We start from the raw sequence: 27,974 nt of genomic DNA, 5'->3' as shown, positions 1-27,974 counted from the left end.
TTGCACTGTACAGCAGACATCCTCCATTAATATCCAAGTAATAGCCACTTAAATGGTGATCAAACCCTTCTGTGGCACATAATCAGTAACAGTGCGTTATCTGTGTTTCGAACAGTGGCCCAAAATGGGTTGATGGGTTGTTTAAATCCATATTTCAAATAAAATCCTCATGCTGTAACCAACTAAACTGACAAATATTCAAATCCAAATAATTTTTTTAAATTAATTTGAAAATTAAAGTAAGGCCACACTCAGGGAGTAATTGATACTATAAACAATTCTGATGATTTCATTTACTGATTTTACTGTGTTTGCAGATTGCAATCTGTTTCTGTCAGAACTCGCAAATTGTTCTGTTCGGATCAGGTTTCAGGCTTCTTGCTGGAAAACCACACTCAGTGCTGCTTGTGATTGACAGCTCCATTTCTGATCCTGGGAAAGCTGGGTGTGTCTTTGTACTCGTTTTGTCTGCAGCTGTTTGAGTGATGGACGGCTGAGCCAGTCAGTGCTGGAGGTAGTGTCCATTACCGCCTTATATTCTGCCCAGCCCCTTCATTAGGTGCTAGTTATTTCAGTCTCCTCTGATATCTAGTGCTCTTGCTATTGTGGTTCTTGCTACTGACCATTCTATTTGCTATACGAATCCTGATAGTGGGTTAGCCCTTGTCAGGGCGGTGTATCTGCTGCAGGCAGGGCCTTAGCCCACAGGGACATCGCAGGGTGAGTTCACCACCACTTACCTAGTCTGACAGCTAGCGCCAAGCCTGGTTGTGGTTGCGTGGTTGCTGGACAGGTACTGACAGTTTCTTTTGTGAATTGTTATATAAATTGTTTGCTGTTCTTAGGTATACTGGGGTGCAGCTAGAGCAAACAGTGCTTTTTATATAGTTGTGGTGCACCTGGAGAGGAATGAATTGAGGGCAGAGACTTTATGGTCCCTTACGAGTGATGTAAGATTTTTTTCTCAGGAGCTATGGTAAGTGTAGTCAGACATTATGGCATGCCTTAGCTAAAAACATTCACATTTTTCAGTATTAACAAAGTAAGGACCAAGGTGAAAACGGTGGTGTAGAGATTTGTTACAGAAGTATTGTGATCAGACAAAGGTAATAAGAGGAGATCTTGCAGGAGGATGGAGTCCATCTTAGTATACCATCATTGAGGCCTGCTGGTTTTTTGGCATTCAGGAGGGTATTTAGCATGCCTTAAGAGTGACGGTCATGTGTGAGGGGTTCCCACACATTACAATCAAGGGAGGGCTCTTATGGTGTGCTTTTCCACACCACTCATGGAATGGTCATCTAATTATAATTTTCACTGAAATTCCATGGACACACAGGTATCTGAATGTGATCTATGTGACCTCCAGGGTCACCGGCCCCAGTGAAACCACTCTGCCAACTGGTAGATTTTCACCAGTTTCTCCTTAGATATATAACCAGTTCATAACAGAATTATATCAGGCCAAAAGCCAGCTCAGGTAGTGTATATCTAGACCAAGACATGAACGTTTAGATTTGTGGATCAAGATAAAAGTACAACCCAGGTTAAATTTAGATATTTGATTGCCTAAAGGGCACACTAGACAAACACTATACACCAGAGGAATAAAATATATATAATACTAAAGAATCATACCTGTCTGGCCTGAAAAAAGGAAACATTGCAAATAGATTTCAATGGGCAAGTTTTCCCAGATTGCTAGGAATGGATACAAAGTACAAGTGGAACAAGAAACAGCTGGCAGAGTGTTAATATGGTTGAGTGGTAAGAGGCTGCAATGATGAACTGTAGCTGCTTATATATGCCTGTATTATATTTCACACCAAGCCTAGTTAAGCTGATTTAAGATGTAAGCTAAACAGTTCTTCAGGGTTGCAGTTGGATTCTGACATGTTCAAGTGGACAGGTTCATAAAACACTGGTAGCTGGCACTTAGAGTTCAGACTCCCATCTTTTTCTGCTTTTAATGCAATTGCACAGGATATTGTGTGTTATATAGTATGTTGAGACTATGGGTACAATATGATGAAGAAAAAAAGTTTTGTCATATAAACTGAAATATTTAAATAAAAAATGTCTTATAAATAGGGGAAAAAACTGTGTCCAGAGTACTAAATTATTTTCAAAAGGCGACGTTATAGGAGGGGGGGAGGGGTCATCTTAACTCTATCCATAATACAAAATATTTAAACCTCTTTTCAATTTTGTTTCATCTTCTATACATGTTTTCTAATGGGGATGGATAGTCAACACTTGAAGATCCTTCCTGCGCTTGTGATGTTAAGGTTTCCTCCAGGTGAAAGACAAAAGCATCAGGGGTGCTCTGATTATATTAGGTGCTGACACACCCCTGCACACCCCCAGGAGGATCCTCCTACCTGGTATAGGGTAAGTCCAGAACCTTGGGGGAGTCATAGCTTCTCAAGGGGAAGTTATAGGATCGCGGTTCTGATATCATTCGATCCGGGTGAATCTGTGGATAGCATTGATACCAAACCTGACCCATTTACTATGGTCCCATCCCAAGATATTTATTTCTCTGGACCCAAGGATGCTAGAACCTAATTAGGCATATTTATATGATACCCTGGTGATAGAGATTCTAAAATGTATTTATCCTTGGGCTGACCATAATTCCATAACCACCATATTGGTCTGAAAGTTTTATGACTCATTGGGGCAGATTTATCAAGCTGTCTGAAAGTCAGAATATTTCTAGTTGCCCATGGCAACCAATCACAGCTCTCCTTTAACATATTCATGAGCACTGGTAAAATGAAAGGGGAGCTGTGATTGGTTGCCATGGGCAACTAGGAATATTCTGACTTCCAGACAACTTGATAAATCTGCCCCATTGTCTCCTGTTTAAGAAGTGGAGGGAGATTCATGGAGTGTTGTTGCAGCTGAGGAAATTCTTTGAAGCTGGGTCACCTGTAATGTCAGATAACAATCTAGCTAGCTCCATTAGGTTAATTGGGATGAGGCTGGAAGGAAGTCGGGGATTTGAGTAGTATAAGGCTCCCCCTCCCCCTGGCCATACTTATCACAGTACCACACTGAAGTATGGCGGTATATGGTAAGATCAGTCAACTTAAAATTACCCCCTTCCGCCTAGAACTGATATAAATAAACAGTAAAAATCATAAACAAGTTAGGTATTGAAGTGTCAAAAAATGTTTGATAAAACATTTATAATATAATAATGATTATTCCCGGCATTTAATCCTGTAATGGAAAATAGAACCCAATATGGCCATTTTACGACATAAAAATTATTTTATCAAGAGGCCATGCAGTCCTCAAAATGCTAGCATTGAAATGGGTGTGACAGATTGATTGCGCTGGCCCCACAGAGTTCACCAACTTTTTTGTGGTGCACCATTAACATAGGGCGTGCGACAGACTTTGCACGTTCCAGGGTGGCTAGCGCAGCTGCACCACAAAAGGGGCGCTGACACTTTTTAAATACCGGTGCAAGTAGTTTACATCGAAAAGAACGTGCAAAGTCCGTCAGAAAACACGCAAACACCCCTTAGTAAATGTGCCCCAATAAACCTATATAAATTTGGTAAGGGACTAAGGGAGACATATCCTTTGGGGTACACAGTGAAAGCCATAAAATTGAAGCTCACAAGAAGGTGGCGCAAATGGGGTTTTTTCACCAATTTTACTGCATTCAGAATTTTTTTTCCCACTTCCAGTACACAGCATGGAATATTAATTACTGTCACTATGAATTGCAATTTGTTACTCAGAAAGCAAGCCCTCACACAGCTCTTTACATAAAAAATAAATAATTTGTAGATTTATGAAAGTAGGGAGTGAAAAATTAAACCTCAATAATGAAAAAGAACCTGGTCGTTAAGGGGTTAAACTTACATCCCACACTTCCTGTGCTACCCTGTGCTACATTGATAAATGAATGTCAATTTATGATCTAAAGTTGAATCTTACTGTAAAGTTAAATGGGTATATGGCCAGTCTGCCCCTAGTCGCTCTAGTTCACTCTCGCCTAGACTACTGTAACTTCCTATTATACAGTCTTCCCCTCACTAAACTCTCTCCTCCACAAACCATTCTTTGCGCAGCAGCCAGGCTTGTCTTTCAGTCCAAATGCTACATGGATTCCTCCAGTCTAAGCCAGTCACTGAACTTGTGGCCCATCTCCTTCTGAATACAGTTTAAATTATTTACCCTTATTCACAAAGCTCTGCATGATGCTGCACCTCCATAACTCACCTCACTTATCTCAGTCTATCCCCCATCCAGTGCTCTTCCATCCGCCATTGATCTTAGATTATTCTCTTCATTAATTTGAACCTGCCACTCACATCTCCAGGACTTCTCATGCGCTGCACCAATTGTCTGGAATGCCCTACCACAGTCTATCAGTTTAATACTCAACCCCCAAAGCTTCAAACAGGCTCTCAAAACCAACTTTATTCAGCCAGCCCTATCACACTCGTTAACTGTATTCAACTTTTACTCTCTCTCTACTAACCAATTCTGGGTACTCCCCTCCCTGTTATCCAGAAAACACCAGGTACCAAGCTCCAGGCTTCTCTGCAGTCCCACTGACTTCTGACTTTGTATTTAATATGGCGGCTGATGTCTGGTTCAAACAGCAATTAAATTATTTTTATTCCATTCCCTTAAAAAATGTCTGGACCATTATACAAGATCTTATACCTCTTGTGTCACGCCACTGAAAAGAAAAATACTGGGGGTCATTTACTAAGGGCCCGATTCGCGTTTTCCCGACGTGTTACCCGAATATTTCCGATTTGCACCGATTTCCCCTGAATTGCCCCGGGATTTTGGCGCACGTGATCGGATTGTGGCGCATCGGCGCCGGCATGCACGCAACGGAAATCAGGGGCGTGGCCGGACGAAAACCCGATAGATTCGGAAAAACCGCCGCATTTTTTAAAAAAAAGTGTTGCGGAGCTTGTGCTTACCTTCACTAGGAATAGGCCGGTGAACTTGAGTGCCTTCCAATGCTCTTCATCGCAGCAGCACTTCCTGGTGGACGTCGGAGGAACTGCCTTAATGAATCCCGGCCGGACCCGAATCCACCGCACAGAACGCGCCGCTGGATCGCGAATGGACTAGGTAAGTAAATCTGCCCCACTGTCTTTCATTTCATCAATACATTCTTTAATTATTTTTCAAGGAGAAGCCAAGACGCACCCATATAAATATATCTGTTAATGTTAGGTCCACCAGATACCACACACGCTACTAAAGCTTTGAGACTGTCTTTATCTTTATGGCTGGGACAGTATCTTATGTAAATGCAGATGGGAGGATTTGGATAACATAAAATCTACATAATAGGGCACATTAACTTAGGGATGTGCGCCAGTTTTTTGTTGGACTTTGCATGTTCTTTTAGGTGCAAACTGCTTGCACAGGTATTTAAGAAGTGCCTGTGCCAGATTTTTCATGCAAAGTCCGACAAAAATGTGTCACACGCCCTATGTTATGGGTGCAGTTTGTGGGACAATGCACTGTACAGTTGCTAAGCTCTAACAAAACATGAGTAATAATCATTTTGTTGTGAAAATATTAGGTCATCTTCTGTAAATAATACGAGTGTTATAATACTATAATAATCATACTTATCCTTATACATGAAGGAGGCTAAATTATAGGGCATTACTACATGGTACTGTCATTGACTATTTGTAATCAGGGCTGCATCTGCCATGAGACGAGATGAGAGTCTTGCCTCAGGTGGCAGGTGTCCGATCCCTGAGGGGGCAGCAAAGTGAATCACTATTCACCGTGACACTCAATTTTAAGTGCTGCCACCGAATCCCAGGCGGTGTGGCAGAGCACTCACTGATGGTGCACTCTTATGCGGGATCTGCCACTTCCATGGGATCTGTCCATCCACACTTCCTGTAAGCTCAAGAAGGAAATGTGTTTAGCTCTGCAGTGGCGGCAAACATTGTGTTTGTATGAGGCGGTAAGGTGGTGTGATGTGTGAGTTGAGAGGAGCCATGCGGAGAGGAGCAGTGCAGAGAGGAGCGGTATGGAGAGAAGCGGTGTAGGGAAGAGCGGTGCTGAGAGGAGCAGTGCAGAGAAGAGTGGTGCTGAGAGGAACCACACAGAGAAGAGCGGTGCTGAGAGGAGCAGTGCTGAGAGGAGCCACGCAGAGAAGAGTGGTGCTGAGAGGAGCCATGCAGAGAAGAGTGGTGCTGAGAGGAGCCACGCAGAGAAGAGTGGTGCTGAGAGGAGCCACGCAGAAAAGAGTGGTGCTGAGAGGAGCGGTGCTGAGAGGAGCCATGCAGAGAAGAGTGGTGCTGAGAGGAGCCACGCCGAGAAGAGTGGTGCTGAGAGGAGTGAGAGTTGCCCGTGTGATCAGGTATTTCAGCACAGCCCCAGGCCCAGTACACCGTCAAGTGAGTAAGGAGCTCTGGTGGTCTAAGGGTTAACAAAGCAGACACCTTTGTTGGGGTAGAGATAAAGCAGCATTAGTACAGCTCCAGGCCCAGTACACTGTCAAATGAGTAAGGAGCTCTGGTGGTCTAAGGGTTAACAAAGCAGACACCTTTGTTGGGGTAGAGATAAAGCAGCATTAGTTATCTCTGCCCCACTGAAGATGCCCGCTTTGTTAACCCTTAGACCACCTGGGCTTCACTGGTTAGATTGCTTCTATGTTGTTAGATTAAAGATGTTGGTCTTGCAGTATATATACTATCTAACTGGCTGCGGCAAGTGACTTGATTTAATCAGTGGGTAAAATCTAAAAATTCTTTATTAAGGTATCAAAAAGTTAAAAGATCAAATTCATCATGAAGAGTTTTCTTGTATTTCATCATGACAAACTTGCGCTTTTAACTTTTTGATACCCTAATAAAGATTTTTTGGATTTTAACAACAGATTAAACCAAGTCACTTTCCGCAGCCATTGCCGGAAGGTCCTATTCTACCTGGCTGTATATACCATCTACTTGGGGTGTCTGGCTGTATAAATTATGTATGTTTTGGCTATATATACTATCTATGGGGGTTGTTTTGGCTGCATTTGCTATGCATAGGGGTTTCTGGCAGTATGTACTATCTATGGAGGGTTTTGGCTCTATATTCTATCTATTGGGGGTATCTGGCTGTATATACTATCTATGGGGGGGGGTATCTGGCTGTATAAATTATCTGCTAGCAGTGTCTGGCTGTATATATATTACTTATGCATTTGCACTGCAGTGTGGATATGCGTTGCACGGAGCTGAAGAAATCTGGTGGTGTTATCAGTAGTGATAAACCATTGCCGGGAGAAATTGTAATGAAGTTCTCTTTCTGATGGAGTAGATTGTATCTTTTTAGGTACTAGATGCCACTGACTGACTACTACTAGTGTGTAAGGCAGCTCTCTACATGTGTAGTGTCAGTGATCTGATGGTTGTAGACACTTTTTACAGATTTTCCTGCAATTTCAGTGAGAAATGGATCACAGGTAGACTACTTAGGGGGCAGCGTTTAAATTTTTGCCTCAGGCAGCAAAAAGGCCAGATTCGGCCTTGCTTGTTATCTTGAAGTGAACCACTTATACCCTAAAATGCTTGAAGCATGCACAAAGCTGTACGATTCCTTTATAAGTATAGTATGCAAATAAATTACCATATTGTAATTAATAGTAAACCACCAATCACTTAGAGAATTGTAAAAAATAGATAAATGCTGTACTATAACTAGAGTGGTACAAATCAACATGAATAATAACATCCATGATTACAATGTATGCATTTTCTTTAAAAAAAAAAAAAAAAAAAAGTAATAATTACAACATGGTAATTAATTGGAACCCTTGCTGCTATACATCCCAACAGATTATAGCCAGGGGCAGATTAAAGACTGCCATAGTCCCTGGGCTGTATGAATATTATACCCCCCTACACAGGGCGGATTGGCCATATGACCCACCGGGGGAAATCCTGGTGGGCAGACTCGTCTTGGGCCAGTTTGAGGCCGGTCTGGGGCTGGTGGGGCCGGTCTAAAGCAAAAAAAACATATAATCACCTTTCCCTCTTTCCCCTGCAGCTCTGACCGGCAGTGACAGCTGCTGGCATCACACAGACTATGATGTAGGCAAGAGCCTGATGTCACTCTGTGAGCCGCTGGTGCACACCGCGCTGTCACTACTAGCTGGACTTCATCAAGTAGTGGAGCTGCGGGGGAGCATCGGAAAGGTGATTGCATGTTTTTTTGGTTTATGTGCTTGGGTGAGGCAGTACACTGGGGGGGGGTGCTGGCGGGCTGTATTATAGTAGTTCTATTCTTGTACACAGGGGGCAGTGTTATGGTTGAAATTTGCTTACCGAAATTTCCCTTTCTTTGAGTCCGTGAAGTAGCACATACACATGGGACTTTATTCCTCTAGGTACAAATCAGAAGAGAACAGGTTAAAAATCAGTACAATCAATTAATTAACTGTCTTGTAGCCCCTCCTATAAGTAGGCGGCAGAGCACCTTGTATTTGTAGTAAGCAATGACAAAACAGGGTGGGCAGTCTGTGCTGCCTCATGGACTCAAAGAAAGGGAAATTTCGGTAAGCAAATTTTAACCTTCTTTATCTGTTCAGCAACACATACACATGGGACTTATGAAGCAGTACTAATTGGAGGGATTCTGGGTCGCCTTGAGTAACACCGCTTTGCCAAAGGCTCAACCCTCTGAAGTTTTGATGTCCAACTTATAATGCTTTTTTAATGTGGAGGGGGATGCCCACGTAGCGGCTTTACATATTGGCCAAATTCAGCCCAAGATGCTGATGTAGAGAGAGCTCAATGAGCTTTGATCTGAATAGGAGGAGCTGGAGAAGATTCAGACAAGGATGGTGGAAACACCTCTGAAGAAGCAGATCTGTACAAGGATGAAGCTTCATAAATCTCCTTCTGGATAAAGACAGAATGTGTGAAAACCACGCCCTGAATGGCCAAAATGGAGCGATCATTATCGCTTCTGCCTTCTCCGAGATTATTTTTCGAAGTACTGGCAGAATTAGGGGTAGAGGAGGAAAGATGTAAATCAGAACTCCAAACCAATTTATGGACAGGCCATCTATCTTCAGTGTATATCCTATTTTGGATAGGGAGAAGAAGCGGCTCAATTTCTTGTTGTCCGTGGATGCCATCATATCTATCACTGGCAGGCCCCACTTCTGTGTTATTGACCGGAACACTTCCAGGTTCAGGCCCCATTCCCCTGGATGTAGAGGAATTCTGCTCAGAGTATCTGCTCTGTGATTGAGAACACCACAAATATGGAACGCTGAGAGGTCCAGAAGATTCCTTTCCACCCGGGCGAATAGTGTTCTGCACTCTCTCTTTAACGAGAAGCGGGCAGTGGGTTCCACCTTGCTTGTTTATATGAAAGACCATGCTGTCTGACTGGACCATTACTTTCTTCTTCGATACTATTGGAAGAAAATGAAGAAGCACCAATCTTATGGCCTTTACCTCTATGTGGTGGACCCATTCGTCTTGTACATGGGCACCCCAGCCCCAAGACAAGGCACCCGTGATGAGAATTACCGGATGCTAATGCGTCAGACTCTTTCCCTTGTGAACCTTGTGGAGATGAGTCCACCAGATTAAGTCCACCCTGGTGCTGGGAGAGAGTGACATAAGAGAATCTAGGCTCGTGGCTAGAATCTAGGCTGCATCTTGAAACGTTTCTTCCCCAGACACCGACTGAGGTATGTCAGGTCTATGATGAGACGCCATTTGTTTCCCTGTTTTGGGATTTAAAAAATCTTATAGCATCTTTATAACATCAAGGGGGGCATCACATAAAAACTTATCTGCTGATTTTAAAAGTGGGAGAGATTGCATTATCTCTTCTCTATGCACACCATCTTTCAAATCCTGAGAAATTCTCAATGCCCTAGCTACAGTGACTGTGGCCAACGTTGCCCTGCAGGCAGAAGAACTCAACCTTTCTTTCAACCAGATCTGGAAGAATGGCAGCTTCCTCTGATGGAAATATAGATTTCTTTGAATGTTTAATAATTGGCACATCCACTTTTGTTATTGCCTCCCAGTCTGCACATGCTTTGGGATCCAGCTTATAAAAAGATGTTACCCTTGCGCCTGGAATAGAGCGCTTGATTGGGGTATCCCATTTCTATTTCTCATATTAGTGAGAACAGGGTGACTAGGCAGACCTTTGTCTCTGGAAATAGGAAAATAAAACTATTTTTCTCTATCGGACTTCTATTGCTGTGCAATAGGAACACTCCTCAACTGCTCTGTCATCAGGAAGGGGTAGAGCAAGGGGTGAAGCATATTGCCAAGATCTGGATTCCTGGTAGTAATGGGAAGAATAGGTATAGGCTCATCCGCCACCTCCCAGGGAGGATCCCCCTGGGACCGGAAAGTATGACCGAGCTGGAGGCCTCTCCAAACATGAGTTCTTGTCTTCTATGGCATCATAGGGGGAAAGAACCAAAGCCTATACAGCCTCTTCATGGTTATGCGGTTAGGAACCCTTTGTTGGCAATGTGACCTCATTAGGAGGCACAACGTTATGGGGTGGGGTTAACCCCTGACCAGACTATTTTTGGGAAATAGGACGTTCCCTGCCAACCCACTGGAGGAATTGTCCCAAAAAAAAGAAAAAAAATGTTTTTCCTGACTAGCAGGATCTCCATTCTCTTTAGTTGTCAAGAATTAAAAATTAATTGATTGTACTGCTTATTAACCTGTTCTGCCATCCTGTACCTACAGGATCAAAGTCCCATGTGTATGTGCTGCCGAACAGACGATAAAGAAAGTAGTTCAATTCTTGTACATAGAGGCAGTATTATAGTAGTTATATTCTTGTACATAGAGGGAGTATTATAGTAGTTATATTCTTGTAGATAGGGGAAGGATTATAGTGGTTATATTCTTGTACATAGGGGGCAGTATTATAGTAGTTATATTCCTGTACATAGGGGGCAGTATTATAGTAGTTATATTCCTGTACATAGGGGGCAGTATTATAGTAGTTATATTCCTGTACATAGGGGGCAGTATTATAGTAGTTATATTCTTGTACATAGGGGCAGTATTATAGTAGTTTTATTCTTGTACATAGGAGCAGTATTATAGTAGTTATATTCCTGTACATAGGGGGCAGTATTATATTAGTTATATTCTTGAACATAAGGAGCAGTATTATAGTTGTTATGGCACACAAAAATCGGAAGGTCCATCAGCATCAGGCAAGGGGTTGGTAAAATCAGGAAAATATTTTTATTGAAAAAACATCAAAGTTAAAAGTGATCACTGGGAAAAACACAGGTTACGCGTTTCCCACCCCATCCGTGGGTCCTTAGTCATACAAGTTGAAAAATGTGGAGACCAGGTATATAGAGGAAAAGGAAGCATGTGATCAGAAGGTGCTCCACCTCTACACACCAGCTGTCCATAGTGATAGCTAATGAGAAGCTGCAGAATAAGCAAAAAAGAACAGGTATACCAGTTATTATGCAAAATACAAAATCACCTCAGATGACATATAATACAGCGGAAATATTAAACAGCAGGAGGGGGACAATGGCAGTTCAAGAAAAATTGTCAACTCAAAGAAAACCTGTATAAAGAAATCAAATGCATAATTTGAATGAAAACATAAGGTAGGTGTGAACAGGGGTCAAGACCATGCATATGAAAAAGGGTAAAACAATATTTGTAATTTGAACCTAGCGGATGTCTAGTACAGAGAGTTAGAATCCACTTTGCTTCTTTAGTGTGCAATTCTTTAATTCTATCTCCACCTCTTTTGCTGGCTGGAATGTGGTCTATTGCAGTCATTTTAAGGCTGGCCATATTGCCGCCATGGGAATCCCTGAAATGTTTCGACAAGCCAGTAATATTGCGGGTATTAGCCACTGTCTTGGGATTGGCTCCCGTAATGTGCTCAGATATGTGATCCTTTAACTTTCTGAAAGTACACCCAACATACTGCAATCTGCAGGTGGTGCATTCAGCCAAGTAAACTACAAAGGTGCTTTCACAATTAAGGTGACGGGTGAGCTTGAAGTCTTTTTTAGTAACTGTAGAATAAAAGGAAGATGATTTGTGCATAAATTTACAAATGTTGCAGCTGGAACCGCCACAACAAAAACTTCCTTTATACATAAGCCAGGTAGTGGCAGAGGTATTATTGGAAAAAAAATTAGGGGATAAAGAGGAAGCTAAAGTAGGAGCTCGCCTCGAGACACAAGTTATGCCATTAGATAGAATGTTTTTTATTACTGTGTCAATTTCTAAAATAGGTAAATTTTTCTTTATGATGTTCGTTATCTGTGGATACTGCATAGAAAATTGTGTACTGAACACAGCAAGATAATGTGAACGTGGCTTAAGATTAACTATGCGTTTGGCCCGATTGCATATTGCCGGTGAGTATCCTCTTTGATGTAGACGTGAGGACATAATGTGGCATTCTGACTGATAGGCAGTTTCGGTAGATGAGGCTCTTTTTGCCCGAATGAATTCGCCAATAGGCAAATTTCGGATTGTGTGATGGGGTTGACAGCTCTCTGCCCTAAGGGTGGTGTTGCCACTATTAGGCTTGCGGTATAGGCTGGTATGAATAACCCCTTGTGATGTGTCGCCAACCAAATGAATATCAAGAAATGAAATAGTGGAGCACCCAAATTCAAAAGTAAAACGTAAATTGAGGGAATTGCGGTTTATATGTGAAACGAAATCGATGGCTGCCTCCTGGGGACCAGACCAAACCAGGAGGCAGTCATCAATATATCTGCCATACTATTTGATGAAATGAGTGAATGGATTATTAACATTATACAGGTATCTCTCCTCCCAAGTTGCCATGTATATATTGGCCAAGGAAGGAGAGAACCGTGCACCCATAGGGCAGCCAGAAACTTGTAAGTAAAAATGATCATCAAAAATGAAAAAATTATTCTGCAATAAAAACATGAGAACTTGTACAATATAAAGTTGAAGTTCTCAGCTGTAGGAGCTATAATTTTCCAGGTGATGTGAAACAGCTTCGGCTGCAAGGTGGTGAGGAATACTTGTGTATAACTATGTGACATCGCAGGAAAGCCATGAGTCCAATTCACTCCAAGAGAGGTGGTCGGTGACAGCCAGAATAGATTTTGTGTCCTTGATGTAGCCTGGTAGTCGGGTGACTAACGGTTGAAGCAGGCTATCCAACCAGGAGCTCATTCTTTCCGTTAAGGAGTTTGTGCATGATACGATAGGACGAAAAGGTGGAGGGAATGCATTCTTATGCATCTTGGGTAGCATATAGAAATATGGACAAGAACAATTATCTGGTAGAAGAAAGTCGGCCATCTGCTTGTTGAAAAAACCCAAATGCAAGCCTTCAGAGATGAGATTCTCCATAGAGGATTTGAGTTGTAATGTAGGATCAGATGATAAATGACGGTAAGTGTGAGAGTCCTCCAGCATGATATGTGCTTGTTGTCTATAAAGTTCTTTGTCTAGAACTACCACTGTGCCACCTTTATCGGATGGACGAATGGAAATGTATGGATTATTCCTTAGTTCACAAATCGCCCTCAATTCATGAGAGGTGAGGTTGTTAGTAGACTTTTCTTCTATCTCCGAATAAAGGCGCTGTAAATCCTTCTCAACTGCTTCTTAAAAACATCCATAATTGGTGCTCTTGAATTAATGGGATAAAAGGATGAGTTGGTAGTAGTAATAACATTGGAGGTATCAGTGATATGCCCAAAAGTGCAGTTAGGATCTTGGTGATAGTCCTGTAATGACATTAGATTGAGCAAGGACATATGTTCCTGGAAAGGGGAGGACAAAGCTAAATTGTTGTTGCCTAATTCATTTAAAGCAAAATTGGTGTCAAAAGGAATCTTGGATGTGACATCTTGACTAGAAAAAAATATATAGTTGCTATATTCTTGTACATAGGGGGCAGTATTATAATAGTTATATTTTTGTACATAGGGGGGCAGTATTATAGTAGTTATATTCCTCTACATAGGGGGCAGTATTATAGTTGTTATATTCTTGTACATAGGGGGCAGTATTATAGTAGTTATATTCCTGTACATAGAGGGCAGTATTATAGTTGTTATATTCTTGTACATAGGGGGCAGTATTATAATAGTTATATCATTGTACAAAGTAAGCAGTATCATAGTAGTTATATTCCTGTACATAGGGGGTAGTATTATAGTAGTTATATTCTTGTACATAGGGGGCAGTATTATAGTAGTTATATTTTTGTACATAGGGGGGCAGTATTATAGTAGTTATATTCCTCTACATAGGGGGCAGTATTATAGTTGTTATATTCTTGTACATAGGGGGCAGTATTATAATAGTTATATTTTTGTACATAGGGGGGCAGTATTATAGTAGTTATATTCCTCTACATAGGGGACAGTATTATAGTTGTTATATTCTTGTACATAGGGGGCAGTATTATAATAGTTATATCATTGTACAAAGTAAGCAGTATCATAGTAGTTATATTCCTGTATATAGGGGGCAGTATTATAGTAGTTATGGAGGAGGAGGAAAAATGTCTCATCGGCAACAGGCAGAAGGAAGTGTAAAAAAGAAAAACTTTATTTCCAAAACATGATTAAAAAGTGATCACTGGTAGTTATATTCTTGTACTTAGGGGCAATATTATAGTAGTTATATCATTGTACAAAGTAAGCAGTATCATAGTAGTTATATTCTTGCACAAAGGGGGCAAGAATGTGTCCTATTTAAAAATAAGCTTTATTCCTGTGTAAGGGAGGCAGTATGAGTCTCTTTCTCTGCGCTGTACATGTTGATTTAGACGATATATAAACAGTTTGTGTGGAGTTTAGTAACTCCACCCACATCACATGACCACGCCTACTTGTTTTGACCCCGCCCACAGAATGGGGCCACAGTTTTTTCCAGGGCCACTTTAAATTCCCATTAAATTACATGAAAGATAGTGTAGCAGTGGGTCTACAAGAAATGGAATGGTTATTTCTTTTTTATTATTCTTATCCATAGAGAAGCTTAACACAGACCAACCATAGTGCAGAGGAGGGGATTCCATGTATCATAGTTATATATGAAGCAAAGTGTCTCTTCTGAAAATCTGAAACTTTAGAAGAAAAATTGGCCTTTTTTATATGCAAGTGAATGTGGGAACTTAAATATAACAACTGTTAATAATAACAATAATAATAACAGAATTATTAAATAATAAAAATCTGTATTCATATAGTGCTGTCATATTCCACAGAGCTGTTGCGATCATAAGGTTCATATACAAACATAAGGCCAGATGTATCATAGTTGAGGCAATCCAGTTTAGCTTTTGCACCTAAATGAGGTGCATTGTTGCGCCTGAATTATTACAAACTACAGTGATGAGTTGAGTTCATGCCTCTTATTAAAAACTTGTGAGTCTCAGCATGATTTTGCAACTGCATTTTTCTTTAGGCACAATCTTAGATTTGGGTACTTACATGTGATCCTCCTATTAGCTCCACTCTGCTTCTTTCCCACACCCCAGCATGAAAATGACCTTTACAGCACAGGCAAGTTGTGTGACATGCTGCACCCCTCAGTAATATTGTCTATCATCTCCAGGAGTGGATCCTCCAGTGCTGATCTTCTGCTGCCCCCTGTAATAATGACCAGTATCCCCCCCCCCCCCCACACACACACACACACACACACTTCTCTTCTATCCTGCTCTGAGCTGCTGTTTTTGCAGATTATATGTAAATAGAAGCTTATTGTACCTCTGCTAATGTACTATACATGGGATACACTGCTCCGCACAAGAGCTCAGTGCTAGCTTTTCAGTCGACGCCACTTTTGAGCTAGAGTGTTTTGTGCCAAAATTGCGCCATAATGAATAAGTCACTAATGATGAATCATTAGTAGACTCATCCTAACATCTGAATTGACAGGATAAATGAGGAAAACATGTTTGAGAAGTCACTGGCTGCAGAAAGTGCACCAGCATGAGGACAGGAATGCCCTACGACGGCCCACTACCCCGCCTGCAGCACCACCCTGGCGTGGAGATGGTGGAAAGGGAAAAGTAATCGCAAGTTCTTGCAATACGCTAGTATTTGCGATTATTTCAGAACTCCTACATCACCCCAGCACCCTACTCAATTATGTGCTGCTGGAACTCACTAAACCAGCAAAACCCTTACAGCAACAGTTGCCATTTGTAAGAGCTTCTTTTTTACGGCTGGGCTGCTACATCATACATTTAAAACCCATAGGGCAGATTAAATGGGCTGCAAATTTTTCTCCCAACGTTTTAATAGGCTTCATCTTTAAATTGCTACAGTTTATTTATTGGCAAATTACTAATGGGATTATAGTCCATATGCATGGTATATGTTGTAAAAGTGTAATACAACATGTACAAAGTCAGGAGGAAATATATCCGGATTACCAAATGTTGAATGCCTGCAGGTATATGTGCCTGAAATGCACCAAAAAGGTCACTTGGACCCATTTACAGGTTACTAACAGCTGTTAAAGGGTCAGTGAATTTCTACCTGAATTAAACCATATCAGGGGTTAACGTGAATTAGGTGTGGAGTAGATGAAGGTCCAGCAGTTCTCATCTTTGCATCAGCAGCTTTTTTGAGATTTTGGGAGAGTAGATGGTGATCTCTTTTGTTCTGTGATGGAGTTTTCTCGTACAGAACACAAGTAGCTGGTTGCTGAAACCATCAATAACGACTTTCCATCTTTTCGCTTATACAGGTTCCTGAGTAATGTGCCACATTGGCCACTAGGAGGCGCTCTGGTTCTGTCATGGTCCGGCCATTAATATAATCAGCTGGCACTGCAGATCCCAAGAAGTCCACCAGGGGTCAGCATTTTCCATCCAATCCTACAAGGCATTGTGCTGGGATATCCCGGCTCCATCCAGTATCATATCACCCGTGCAGCTCGTCCTGGAAGTGAGATAATAGCAGCCACCATTGTCCCGGGCACACATGAAGTAGCCATTTACAGATTATTCCAATGTGACACATTGAGGCGGATGACATGGATTACTCTAAGGAGCTGTCACTTGTGTGTGCGCCTAGTCTTAAATATTCACTAGGTGGAGATGAGTCACAATAATGATTGTAAAGGTAATCGATACAAACTGGTTTTCATGTGTGTACATCAGGTTGCCAACCTTAAATTTGATGCGTGATGACACTGAACACTAAGGAATGTGACTAGCTTTCCGAAATAAACGATGTCACCCATGGTTATATAATGATGTCATTAAACCCACCTAGTCTGATATGTAATGTAATGTAAAATAACTTTTTACTACTCCAGTCCTCATCTATAGAATGACATCTGTAAACACTTGTGATAAACAAATGATGTCATTTGTGCTTGCCTCGTGATATGGTATATAATGACATCACAAATACATAGCTCTAGCTGCGTAGTATATACAGATATATATGAACATTCTATTATTTTTGTCTTGTTAGATATGTACTTTAAGCTTTTCAGATTTAGTCTTGCTAAATAATTTCACTGAATATTTTACAACTCTCATATACCAAACATTTAATAATAATAATTCTTTATTTATATAGCGCACACAGATCTTGCCAAATCAGTCCCTGACCCCAATGGGGCTCACAATCAAATCTACCAGTATGTTTGAGAGTGTGGGAGGAATTCGGAGGACCCAGAGGAAACCCACAACTCTTTGTTGACCCTGGGACTTGTTGACCCAGGCACTGCAAGGTTGTAATGCTAACCACTAAGCCACCATGATAGTATTGTTTCCTAGAGTGCATTCACATGTATAAGTTGCATCAGTTTTTTATCATTCAATCCTTCAATTTACCATTAGATGTGCTGATTTGAGAATAAAAAACTGATCAATCTGATATATGTAAACGCAACTTAACATATGGTGATGTCACTGAACATTTTATCATTCTAGTCTCCTAACATATTGTAATGTCACTGGACAAGTTACCACTCTGGGCATCCAATATACAGTCACTTAATATTTAATTACTCTAGCCCTCTAATATACAGTGATGTCATAAAGTATTTCACCACTTCAGCTTTCAAGCATACAGTGATGTCATTCAATATTTTACCTCTCCAGTCTTCAGGCATTCAGTGATATCACTGGATATTTTGTTTCTCTAGCCTTCAAGCATACAGCACTGTCCCTGAACATTTTATGACTCTAGTATTTTACTACTCTGTGTCAATAGACATTTACCAATCTAGGTATCTAATATAAAGTGATATATATAAATATGCCACCATTCTAGCCTTCACACATTGATTTCACCAACAATTTTGCCTCTCTTCTAAGGCTAAGTTCACACTACCGTTCAAACCTCCATTTCTTACCTCTGTTAAACAAGTAAGGAAGGAACAATGAAAACTGTATATAATCTGTTATGTTCAGTTTAATAGGTATCCGTTATCCATGCCTTTTTATGGAAAGAATGACAGTGGCTGCACTACTTTTTCTCCTTTGGAAAAAAAAACACATGGATAAGGCTAAATTCAACCTACCATTCAATCTCCATTCCTTACCTCTGTTATAAAAAGGTAAATAACAGAGGTTTATGCATCAGTTGAAAATCACATTGACATCAATGTAAATTTTATGTAATCTGCTATGTTCAATTAGGCAGGTATCTGTTAGGCTAAGTTCACACTATCATTAAAACCTCAGCTCCTTACCTCCGTCAAAAAAGAGTGTTTTTTTAACAGAGGTTTGAATGAACTTAGCCTAATATGCAGTAATGGCACTAAATATTTGGGCTCACTGGCTTTGTTTTACTTGTTGGTGATTAAGTTATTTTCACAGATGCATTGTTTTCTATAGGTAATTTTCGCATTTCAGTTGTTTTCCACTGATCCCTTGTCTGTGGTAAAAAATTATATAACTTGTGATATTTTTTTCACGCATGTGAATCACAGAAGGCAATAGAAGTCTATGGGTCCGCAAAATTCACAGATCCATTTACCTGACCATAACGGATAAGGCTAAATTCACACTACCTTTCCTTCCCTCTGTTCCTTCTCTCGGTTAAAAAAAAATGTATGGCTAACGGAAAGCAATGGAAAGCAACATAACGGATGATATAAAATTTACATTGATGCCAACAGGATTTGTAAGTGATACGTTAAAGCTGTTAAACCTTCATTAACGGAGGTGAGGAACTAAGGTAAGGAACGGTAGTGTGAACTTAGTCTAACCAATATTAAACCCTTTAGGTTTTTTGTGCAGATATGAAAAAAATGGAAGCATCACAGACAAAATGCAGCCAAATGTAAGCAAAACGGAGACAAAAACGGATCTGTCTCCAATGCATACCCAACAGACACGACAGTGTGAAAGAGCCCTAACACTCAGTTATGTCACTGTCATGTCATGTCACTGAAAATGGTATTACTCTAGCCTTCTAATATACAGTGAATATGTCACTGAACATTTCATTGCTCTCACTCCAGTCTTGTAACATACAGTGATGTCACTGAATATTTTACCAGTGTACATAATGCTGTCAATTAACTATTTATTTCTTTACCACTGAAACCTCATGAAGGTAGATAATCCAATACTGTATTAAAAACTGAAGGAAAGTCACAATATTAACGCTACCAAGCTTCACTTTAGAAGCAAATGAAACTTGCCTTAAGTGTGAGAACACATCCAATGGTTACATATTATACATAATAAACTAGATAAACTACAAACCTATATGTATTTATAATAAGATCTTAACTACAGAGCCCAAAACATTAAAACTAAAAACTCACATTTTCCATCCGGTGTGTGAAGGAACAATGTTTTAGGATGTATGGTGTATACCAAAGAATATAAAGAGTGGAATGTATAGCTGAAATAAATTAAAACCAGTCTAATAAATAAGATAAACTGAATTCACAAACTGAACGATGTAACTACCAAATAATGGTAAAACTGACCAGCAAAAATGTAAGAGGTAAAAATCACATGATGGGCAAAGTATATGACACCTGGAGCTGCGTTTCATTATTGATACCATCTTTTCATACACTTCTTGTATATAATAATATCACCAAACATTGAAATACTTCAGCTTTCTTTTATATATACCTAAGTCACTGGCCACGATACTGCACATACTATTTCTCCTATCAATACTAGGTACATTGTGGAGGGATATAAACCACTGGGATAGTTTCTAAGGATTCGAGTGATCTAGCACAGTATTGTGACTTCTGCTACAAATGGAAGTCACAATGCAGGCGTGTACAGGGCAGAAGCCGGATTGAAGTGCATACTGAACAAATGCTGCTTGCAAAAATGTTCTATCCAGCACCAGCACAGAGAGACATCTGCCATCACAACTAGTGCCATCACACACAAATCTCCCCCTGGGATGTTTTGTCATTAATATATCTGTCCTTTCTAAACTAGTATGAGGGAATCATGTTGAGACCTAGATCAGGGGGTCTTCAATATAACAGTTTAGATTAAATAATGTTAGTATATAGCATTATAGTTTTAATAGACAACCAAAAAATAGGTGATACATTTAAGCTTTTGTTCTTATGGCTTAAGAACTTCCCTCAAAACGGAATAAAGAAAAAAGTCAAGTATTCACACTTACAAGATTCGGTATATTTTAGATTTGTTTTAGAAAAGCCAATTTTATATGATTTTATATAAACTATATTTTTTAATGAACTACAGCTCAATATAATACAAATACAAATCTATTTCAAAATGTTTTAATATATATGTGTGAATAAATATATACAGAATACATATACATATAGTAGTATACCGTATAAGCCTCCTCATGCCACATGTGCCTCTCTGGTCTACAGTGTACAGTGCAGAGGAGACGGTGACTGTCAGTCTTGGTGTAAAACTTACTGTTTTCACCCCAAATAACCTAATCCTGACTCAGGACAGTCTGACACTTCAGCTGTCAATTATAATAAATGTGTAGAAGTACATTGCTGAAATATCTGCGCTGCAATTTTAGTGAAACCTAATGTGAACTCAGCACTGCTAGCAGCACGACACCAAGTTACAATTGTAGCACTCAACAGACACATCCTGATTCCTTCAAAATACATACAAACATAGGTAGATCACTTTTCAATGACCATTACATGTAATCTGTGTAACAATAATTATACAAACAAACAAAATGTAACACATATTTTAATAATGATATAAAACTATTTTTAATAATTACAACACTGATAACATGTAAATAATCAACAATAAAATCGTTAGTATTCTAGAATAAAAAAGTAGAAATTGCAGTTGTATGATTAATATTATTAATATGATGATTATACTTATTAGTATGATTCATAAAGATAATTAAATAATGGTCCTCACCTATTGTAAAGAAACCAACTCGACAATATATAAAAATTAAGCTCAAACATAACAATTGTACCAGGACACTACATATTTTTCTGGATTGAGTTCTTATTGTCCTCAGCTGGGTATGTGCTATGCCCAGTCTGATGCTTAGTGCAGTGACTAGCCGCCTGTGCAGCCGGAGAGGGGGTAGCAGTGAAATGTGTATAAACACCCCCAGGCTGGCGAATGAAAAGTTCATCTGCAGGTCTCTGGGAAGGAGAATGTGAATAGGGCGCCTCTCCCCTTACCTGTCCCATCTGGGGACTCAATCATAATGTAGCCAGTATTAGGGATGGGATATCAGGGGGGCTATGCTAGGAATGACCTATCCTAGCCCTGCTATGGGAACTATCAGTCATGTTACTTGTAGTGTGTCCCCAGTCCTCTTCTTCCATCCGTAGACATCTAATAAGAGTAGGATTATTAATAAGAAAACGTCAGATCTACATCAGCTCTTTTGTCTGTACACGGCTGTTTCCGAAAATTCACAGAAATTAAGCAGTTGGAGCTTCCTGTAGGATTTCCACTAAAACCAGACAAGTTTTAGGACAGTCTGTAAAAATAGTAATCATAATAATAAACGATTTCCATGTTGATATTCACAAAAGCAATGGTATTGCTGATGATACCTGGTATTGAATGGCGTTTGGTACAGTCTGTGGGCAATCACAGGCAAGGACGAGCTATGGCAGTGACCGGGATATGTTTAACAGGTGGAAAAACGTGGATGTGTATGGAGAGGTCTGAAGATAAGCAAACATGTGTGTAATGCTGCAGCCCTAGCCACACTCCATCCCCTTAACCCTTACATCACCAGTACACAGGAGATGCCCCACACATACACAGGCTGCCTCATTTACAAGTCACAGACAGGTGAGAATTGAGCAAACTGGAGATAAGAAGAGCAAATGGCTCATTTCACACATTCCCTCAAGTCCCAGCCTAGAGGAGATGAAAAGACACCAAACCTTCACTTCTCCAAATGAGCTTTAATAAGATGCTAATAGTAGTGGCACAAATCCAGCTAGGTCCTGCTTCTACCAGGGCACACAGCCATAGTGCCAGCAGTACCCAGATCTCTGCACAATACCAGGCTGCGGAGGTGCATGGACAATACCACTGCTGTCACCCATGTAAGGCTTGGTCGCGCTTCACATAAAATAAAGAGAATTATTTCGTTTTAACATGCAATATCCTTTAATCTACACATCCCAACCTGTAGTCCTGCACCCAGCTCTGGGGAGACACTATTAGTATAGGTGGCATCATCTATGTATAATCACCTGATTATACAAATATGTATTGTCACTTGTGGCCTGGAGGTGGCCATTGACACACACTATCATTATAGGTGGCATAATAAATGCATTGTCTCCTATGACCTGTAGGTGCCCATTGGCACACATTGTCAGTATAGGTGGCATCATCTATGTATTATCACCTGTGACCTGATGGTGCCCATTAGCACACACTATCAGTATAGGTGGCATAATATATGCATTGTCTCCTATGACCTGGAGTTACCCATTGTCACACACTATGAGTATAGGTGGCATAATATATGCATTGTCTCCTATGACCTGGAGTTGCCCATTGTCACACACTATGAGTATAGGTGGCATAGTATATGCAGTGTCTCCTATGACCTGGAGTTGCCCATTGGCACACACTATCAGTATAGGTGGCATAGTATATGCAGTGTCTCCTATGACCTGGAGGTGCCCATTGGCACACACTATCAGTATAAGTGGCATAATATATGCATTGTCTCCTATGACCTGGAGTTGCCCATTGTCACACACTATGAGTATAGGTGGCATAGTATATGCAGTGTCTCCTATGACCTGGAGGTGCCCATTGGCACACAATATCAGTATAGGTGGCATAGTATATGCAGTGTCTCCTATGACCTGGAGGTGCCCATTGTCACACACTATGAGTATAGGTGGCATAGTATATGCAGTGTCTCCTATGACCTGGAGGTGCCCATTGGCACACACTATCAATATAGGTGGCATAGTATATGCAGTGTCTCCTATGACCTGGAGGTGCCCATTGGCACACACTATCATTATAGGTGGCATAGTATATGCAGTGTCTCCTATGACCTGGAGGTGCCCATTGGCACACACTATCAGCAGAGCTGGCATCACCCATCTGCTGTCTCCTATGACATGAGGAGTGTGATGTGCAGGGTGTGTGGTCAGCGCCTGGGATCCCGCATTAGCTGCTGCTGCTGCCCCCGGTGTCTGTGCGAGTGTCCCGCCCTGTGATTGGCTGGGAGCCCTGGAGAGGGCGTGTCCCGCCAGTCTGGACTGCTCTGTAGAAAAGTCCCTGCCTGCTGACGGATGCTCAAAGTTCACAAGTTTCCCCAATGTTCCCCGAGCCGCAGAGAGCCTGAGATCCCCGGCACAGAGGCCCCGGAGTCGGCACGTCTTGTGCTCTAGTCTTTGGGGAAGTTACACCCGTCCAGAGGCGCCTGTATCCGGAGACATCTGCCGGGGAGGACGAGACATAAAGCCGGGGATAGAGATCCTTCAGCATCACAGACGGGAGCGGGACGTGTCCTGTATGCGGTGACCCGCCGGCGCCGGGCCTGGACGTGACCCTGTGGATACTGTATGACCCTCGCCCCATCCTGAGGCCAGTCCTCTGTCAGCAGTGCCCGGGCAGGAGGCTGGCGCTTGGCCTCCAGCAGGAGGATCCAGAACCATGCAGGCGCGATACTCCGTGTCCAGCCCCAACTCCCTGGGGGTTGTGCCCTACCTTGGAGGGGACCAGAGCTACTACAGGGCGGCAGCAGCTGCGGCGGCAGCTGGCGGGGGCTACACTGGCATGCCTGCCCCCATGGGCATGTACTCCCACCCGGCTCACGAACAGTACCAGGCGGGCATGGCCAGAGCCTATGGTCCTTACACCCCCCAGCCTCAGCCCAAGGACATGGTGAAGCCCCCCTACAGTTACATTGCCCTCATCACCATGGCCATCCAGAACGCCCCCGACAAGAAGATCACCCTGAATGGCATCTACCAGTTCATCATGGAGAGGTTCCCCTTCTACAGGGACAATAAGCAGGGCTGGCAGAACTCAATCAGGCACAACCTGTCCCTTAATGAGTGCTTTGTCAAGGTGCCCCGGGACGACAAGAAGCCGGGCAAGGGCTCGTACTGGACCCTGGACCCGGACTCCTACAACATGTTCGAGAATGGCAGCTTCCTGAGGCGGCGGCGCAGGTTCAAGAAGAAAGATGTGGTCAAAGATGCCACCAAGGAGGAGAAGGAGCGGGTCCTGAAGGAGCATCACCCCAGCCAGACCCCGGGCGGCCAGCAGCCCCAACAGCGCCAGCAGCAGGCCTCGGTGGAGCAGGACAGCGGCCCCCAGCCCGTCAGGATCCAGGATATAAAGACGGAGAACGGGAGCGCCTCTCCCCCGCAGCCCCTGTCTCCTGCCCTCAACCCCGTGCCCAAGATAGAGAGCCCGGACAGCAGCAGCAGCATGTCCAGCGGCAGCCCGCACAGCATCCCGCCCAGCAGGTCCATGAGCATGGACACCGAGGCCCAGCAGCACCAGCACCACAGCCAGGGCTTCAGTGTGGACAACATCATGACCTCCCTCAGGGGCTCTCCGCAGGCCACAGGAGAGCTGGCCACCAGTCTGATCGCCTCCTCCAGGACTGGCATAGCCCCTTCCCTATCACTCAGCTATTCCCCGGGCCAGGGCTCCCTCTACAGCTCCCCCTGTAGTCAGGGCAGCAGTGGCACCGGCTCCGCAGGGACCTATCACTGTAACATGCAGGCCATGAGCCTGTACTCGGGAGACAGGGCAGGACACCTGAGCTCAGGCAGCACACCGGCCGCCACCACAGTGGAAGAGACACTGCCCGACTACTCCATCAGCACCAGCAGCCATGGCAGCCAGGAGCACCCTCACCAGGGCAGGCTCCCCTCATGGTACTTGAATCAGTCGGGGGATTTAGGCCACTTGGCTGGGGCCACCTACCCAGGACAGCAGCAGAACTTCCACTCTGTGCGAGAGATGTTCGAGTCGCAGAGAATTGGGCTGAACAGCTCCCCTGTGAATGGGAACAGCAGCTGTCAGATGTCGTTCCCCTCCAGCCAGTCTCTGTACCGCACATCGGGGGCATTTGTCTATGACTGCAGCAAGTTCTGACCCCACAACTCTGTAGAGACCCCATTAGGTGGTTGTAGAGGGACGACACGTAAGTTCCTGCTCCTACCACAGGTTCTTTTGTAAGGTATCTGATTTTGCTATGTTACAGAGCATATATATATGACGAGCTTTCTATATGGACATGTATATTGCAATATAGTAATTTATTTTTTAATGTCTACACGGATAATGAGGACCAAACCAGACAGTGTTGTCCATCTGCTTGTGTGAACTTTGCGACAAAAGGGAATTGTACCCGTCTATGTTACCGGTGTGTTTCTCCTGAAGGCATAGTACAGTAGTATTGTTTGTTTCCTAATAAATGACCATTCTATGTGAACGATTTCTACGTCTGCTGCTTTGTAACGTTCCCCATATCTACTACCAGGGTGAAGAGTTATCACCCCATTATCTTTACTGTAACAACTTATGCTATAATTGTATCCATTCCCGGAGATGTAGTAGATGTATAGACACAATAATGTGTGAACAGAAGCTGGATCCGTGCGCAGAAATATGCATAGTATATAACAGTATAGTAATAGTGTGTGATAACAAAGTAATAATATATAATATAATAGTTTAGACTAGTAATAGCAATTTCTCCCTTTTATATACATTCATGTCTCTATTTGCTATTCGTGTATGTCCTATTTCTTGGTATTTGGTGGGATTCAGGGAATAGCTGGATGTGCTGCTCCAGGTCAGGTAGACAGTGACCCTAATCCTCCAGTTAGACTCCTGGGGCAGAGCTCAGCCTCCCCGATCCATCAGGTAATGCAGGGAATTCCTATTAGCTTCCAGTCATGTGCCTGTCAATCAGCATTGGGGAGCGATTAGTCGATAGCAGATCTCTAGGCCTCGCATTTATCACACAGGCAATTATCAGGCCCTTATCTAGAAGGAGCCACTTAAGGCTCATTATTATCTCTATTAGCTAATACATTCAGGGTCATTTCTTTCATTTTAGGAAGACTCCCAGTGCTGTGCTTAGTGTCCAGATCTGTAGGACAGGATACACGTCACATGAAATGATACAATCCTGTATATGTGCACAGAAATATTAGGAGGAGGACACCATGACTTCTCTGCTTTATCTTCTGACACTGTGAGGTCCCCGGTGGTCCAGGCGCTGTGTAAGGATTGTGGTGTCATTATTTCAGTCGTGTTGACAAACCCATAAGGTGTAGAATTTATTTACTACTCATTCCCGCGATCACTCATATTACAGTATGTTATCTCTTATCTATCTCATTCTAACATCTCTCTATCTACATCTATTATGTATCAACTTCTAATGAGAAAATATCCGATAGCAGTCTATATTATCTATTACATCTATAACTTATAACTATCAAAAATCATCGCACCTAATAAGTCCTAGACAAATATCTATTCATATTTATTATGTATAATCGTTCCATTATAAAATATCCGAAAGCAATCTACCTTTTCTCGTTTCTCATATATCTATCTATATACTAATTAATCTAATTAATCATATTCTATCTAAAATCTATTATGTATCACCTGTAAATCAGAAAATATCAAATAGCGATCTATTTTATCTAATGATATCTATATCTATATATATATATTTATATGTGTGTGTATATACTAATGAATCTCAATTTATTTATCTTAAGCTAACATCTATCATGTTTTATGTATGATCTTTAAATCATAAAATATCCGATAGCAATCTATTTTATTTACATATATACTTAGATGCTATACACATCTATCGAGCTAGCTGTGTATACTGATATACTAATTTATTTAACCCAATTAACTATATTCTATCTAACATCTTTCCATTTTCAGTATAAAACGATTATTTAAAATGTCTCATATATATAATTATGCCATCCATATAAAATATCTTTCTTATGAAATCCACTGCACTGTGGTATATATATATATATATATATATATATATATATATATATATATATATATATATATATATATACTGTAGCACTGATTGTCCTAAAAGTTTAACTGAATAGATTAAAGACGCTAAAAATAACTTCATATTTATATATACATATTTAATCCGTAGTCCAGTTTAAGTTTATGTATTGTAGAGGTTATAGATTGTGTAAATCTGGGCTGTAACATATAAAACTGATCATCCTGTATTTGTGAAATGTTTTCACCAACCCAGATGGACTGATGGAAAAAAAAGAGTAACAGCTTCCATGTAGTGTTGTAGTCAGGCTTCCAGGAGGTGTCTTTACTCTGTGGCTGATGTCCATTAACATAATTAACTTATTAATTATATTAGGAGAGCGCGTCTCCATTTATCTAATTATTATAATAAATTATTACAATAATAATCGCGCGCCTTATAATATGCTGATATACTGACGATCGAGTTTAATATAATGTGACAATAGTAACAGGGACAA

The 27,974-nt window shown here is 41.5% G+C and overlaps 1 protein-coding gene across 1 annotated transcript; it reads left to right on the top strand.

The window, feature by feature from the left end:
- The first annotated feature begins 23,729 nt into the window (after nt 1-23,729).
- Nucleotides 23,730-25,903, top strand: FOXC1 (forkhead box C1). The gene has a single exon (XM_072152475.1). The coding sequence runs from the start codon at nt 24,106-24,108 to the stop codon at nt 25,561-25,563; it is 1,458 nt and encodes a 485-aa protein (XP_072008576.1). The 5' UTR covers nt 23,730-24,105; the 3' UTR covers nt 25,564-25,903.
- The last annotated feature ends 2,071 nt before the right edge of the window (nt 25,904-27,974 follow it).

The sequence above is a fragment of the Engystomops pustulosus genome, chromosome 5 (assembly GCF_040894005.1).
Source record: "Engystomops pustulosus chromosome 5, aEngPut4.maternal, whole genome shotgun sequence".
NCBI classification, from domain to species: domain Eukaryota; kingdom Metazoa; phylum Chordata; class Amphibia; order Anura; family Leptodactylidae; genus Engystomops; species Engystomops pustulosus.
This window is presented reverse-complemented; position numbering and strand designations above follow the sequence as displayed.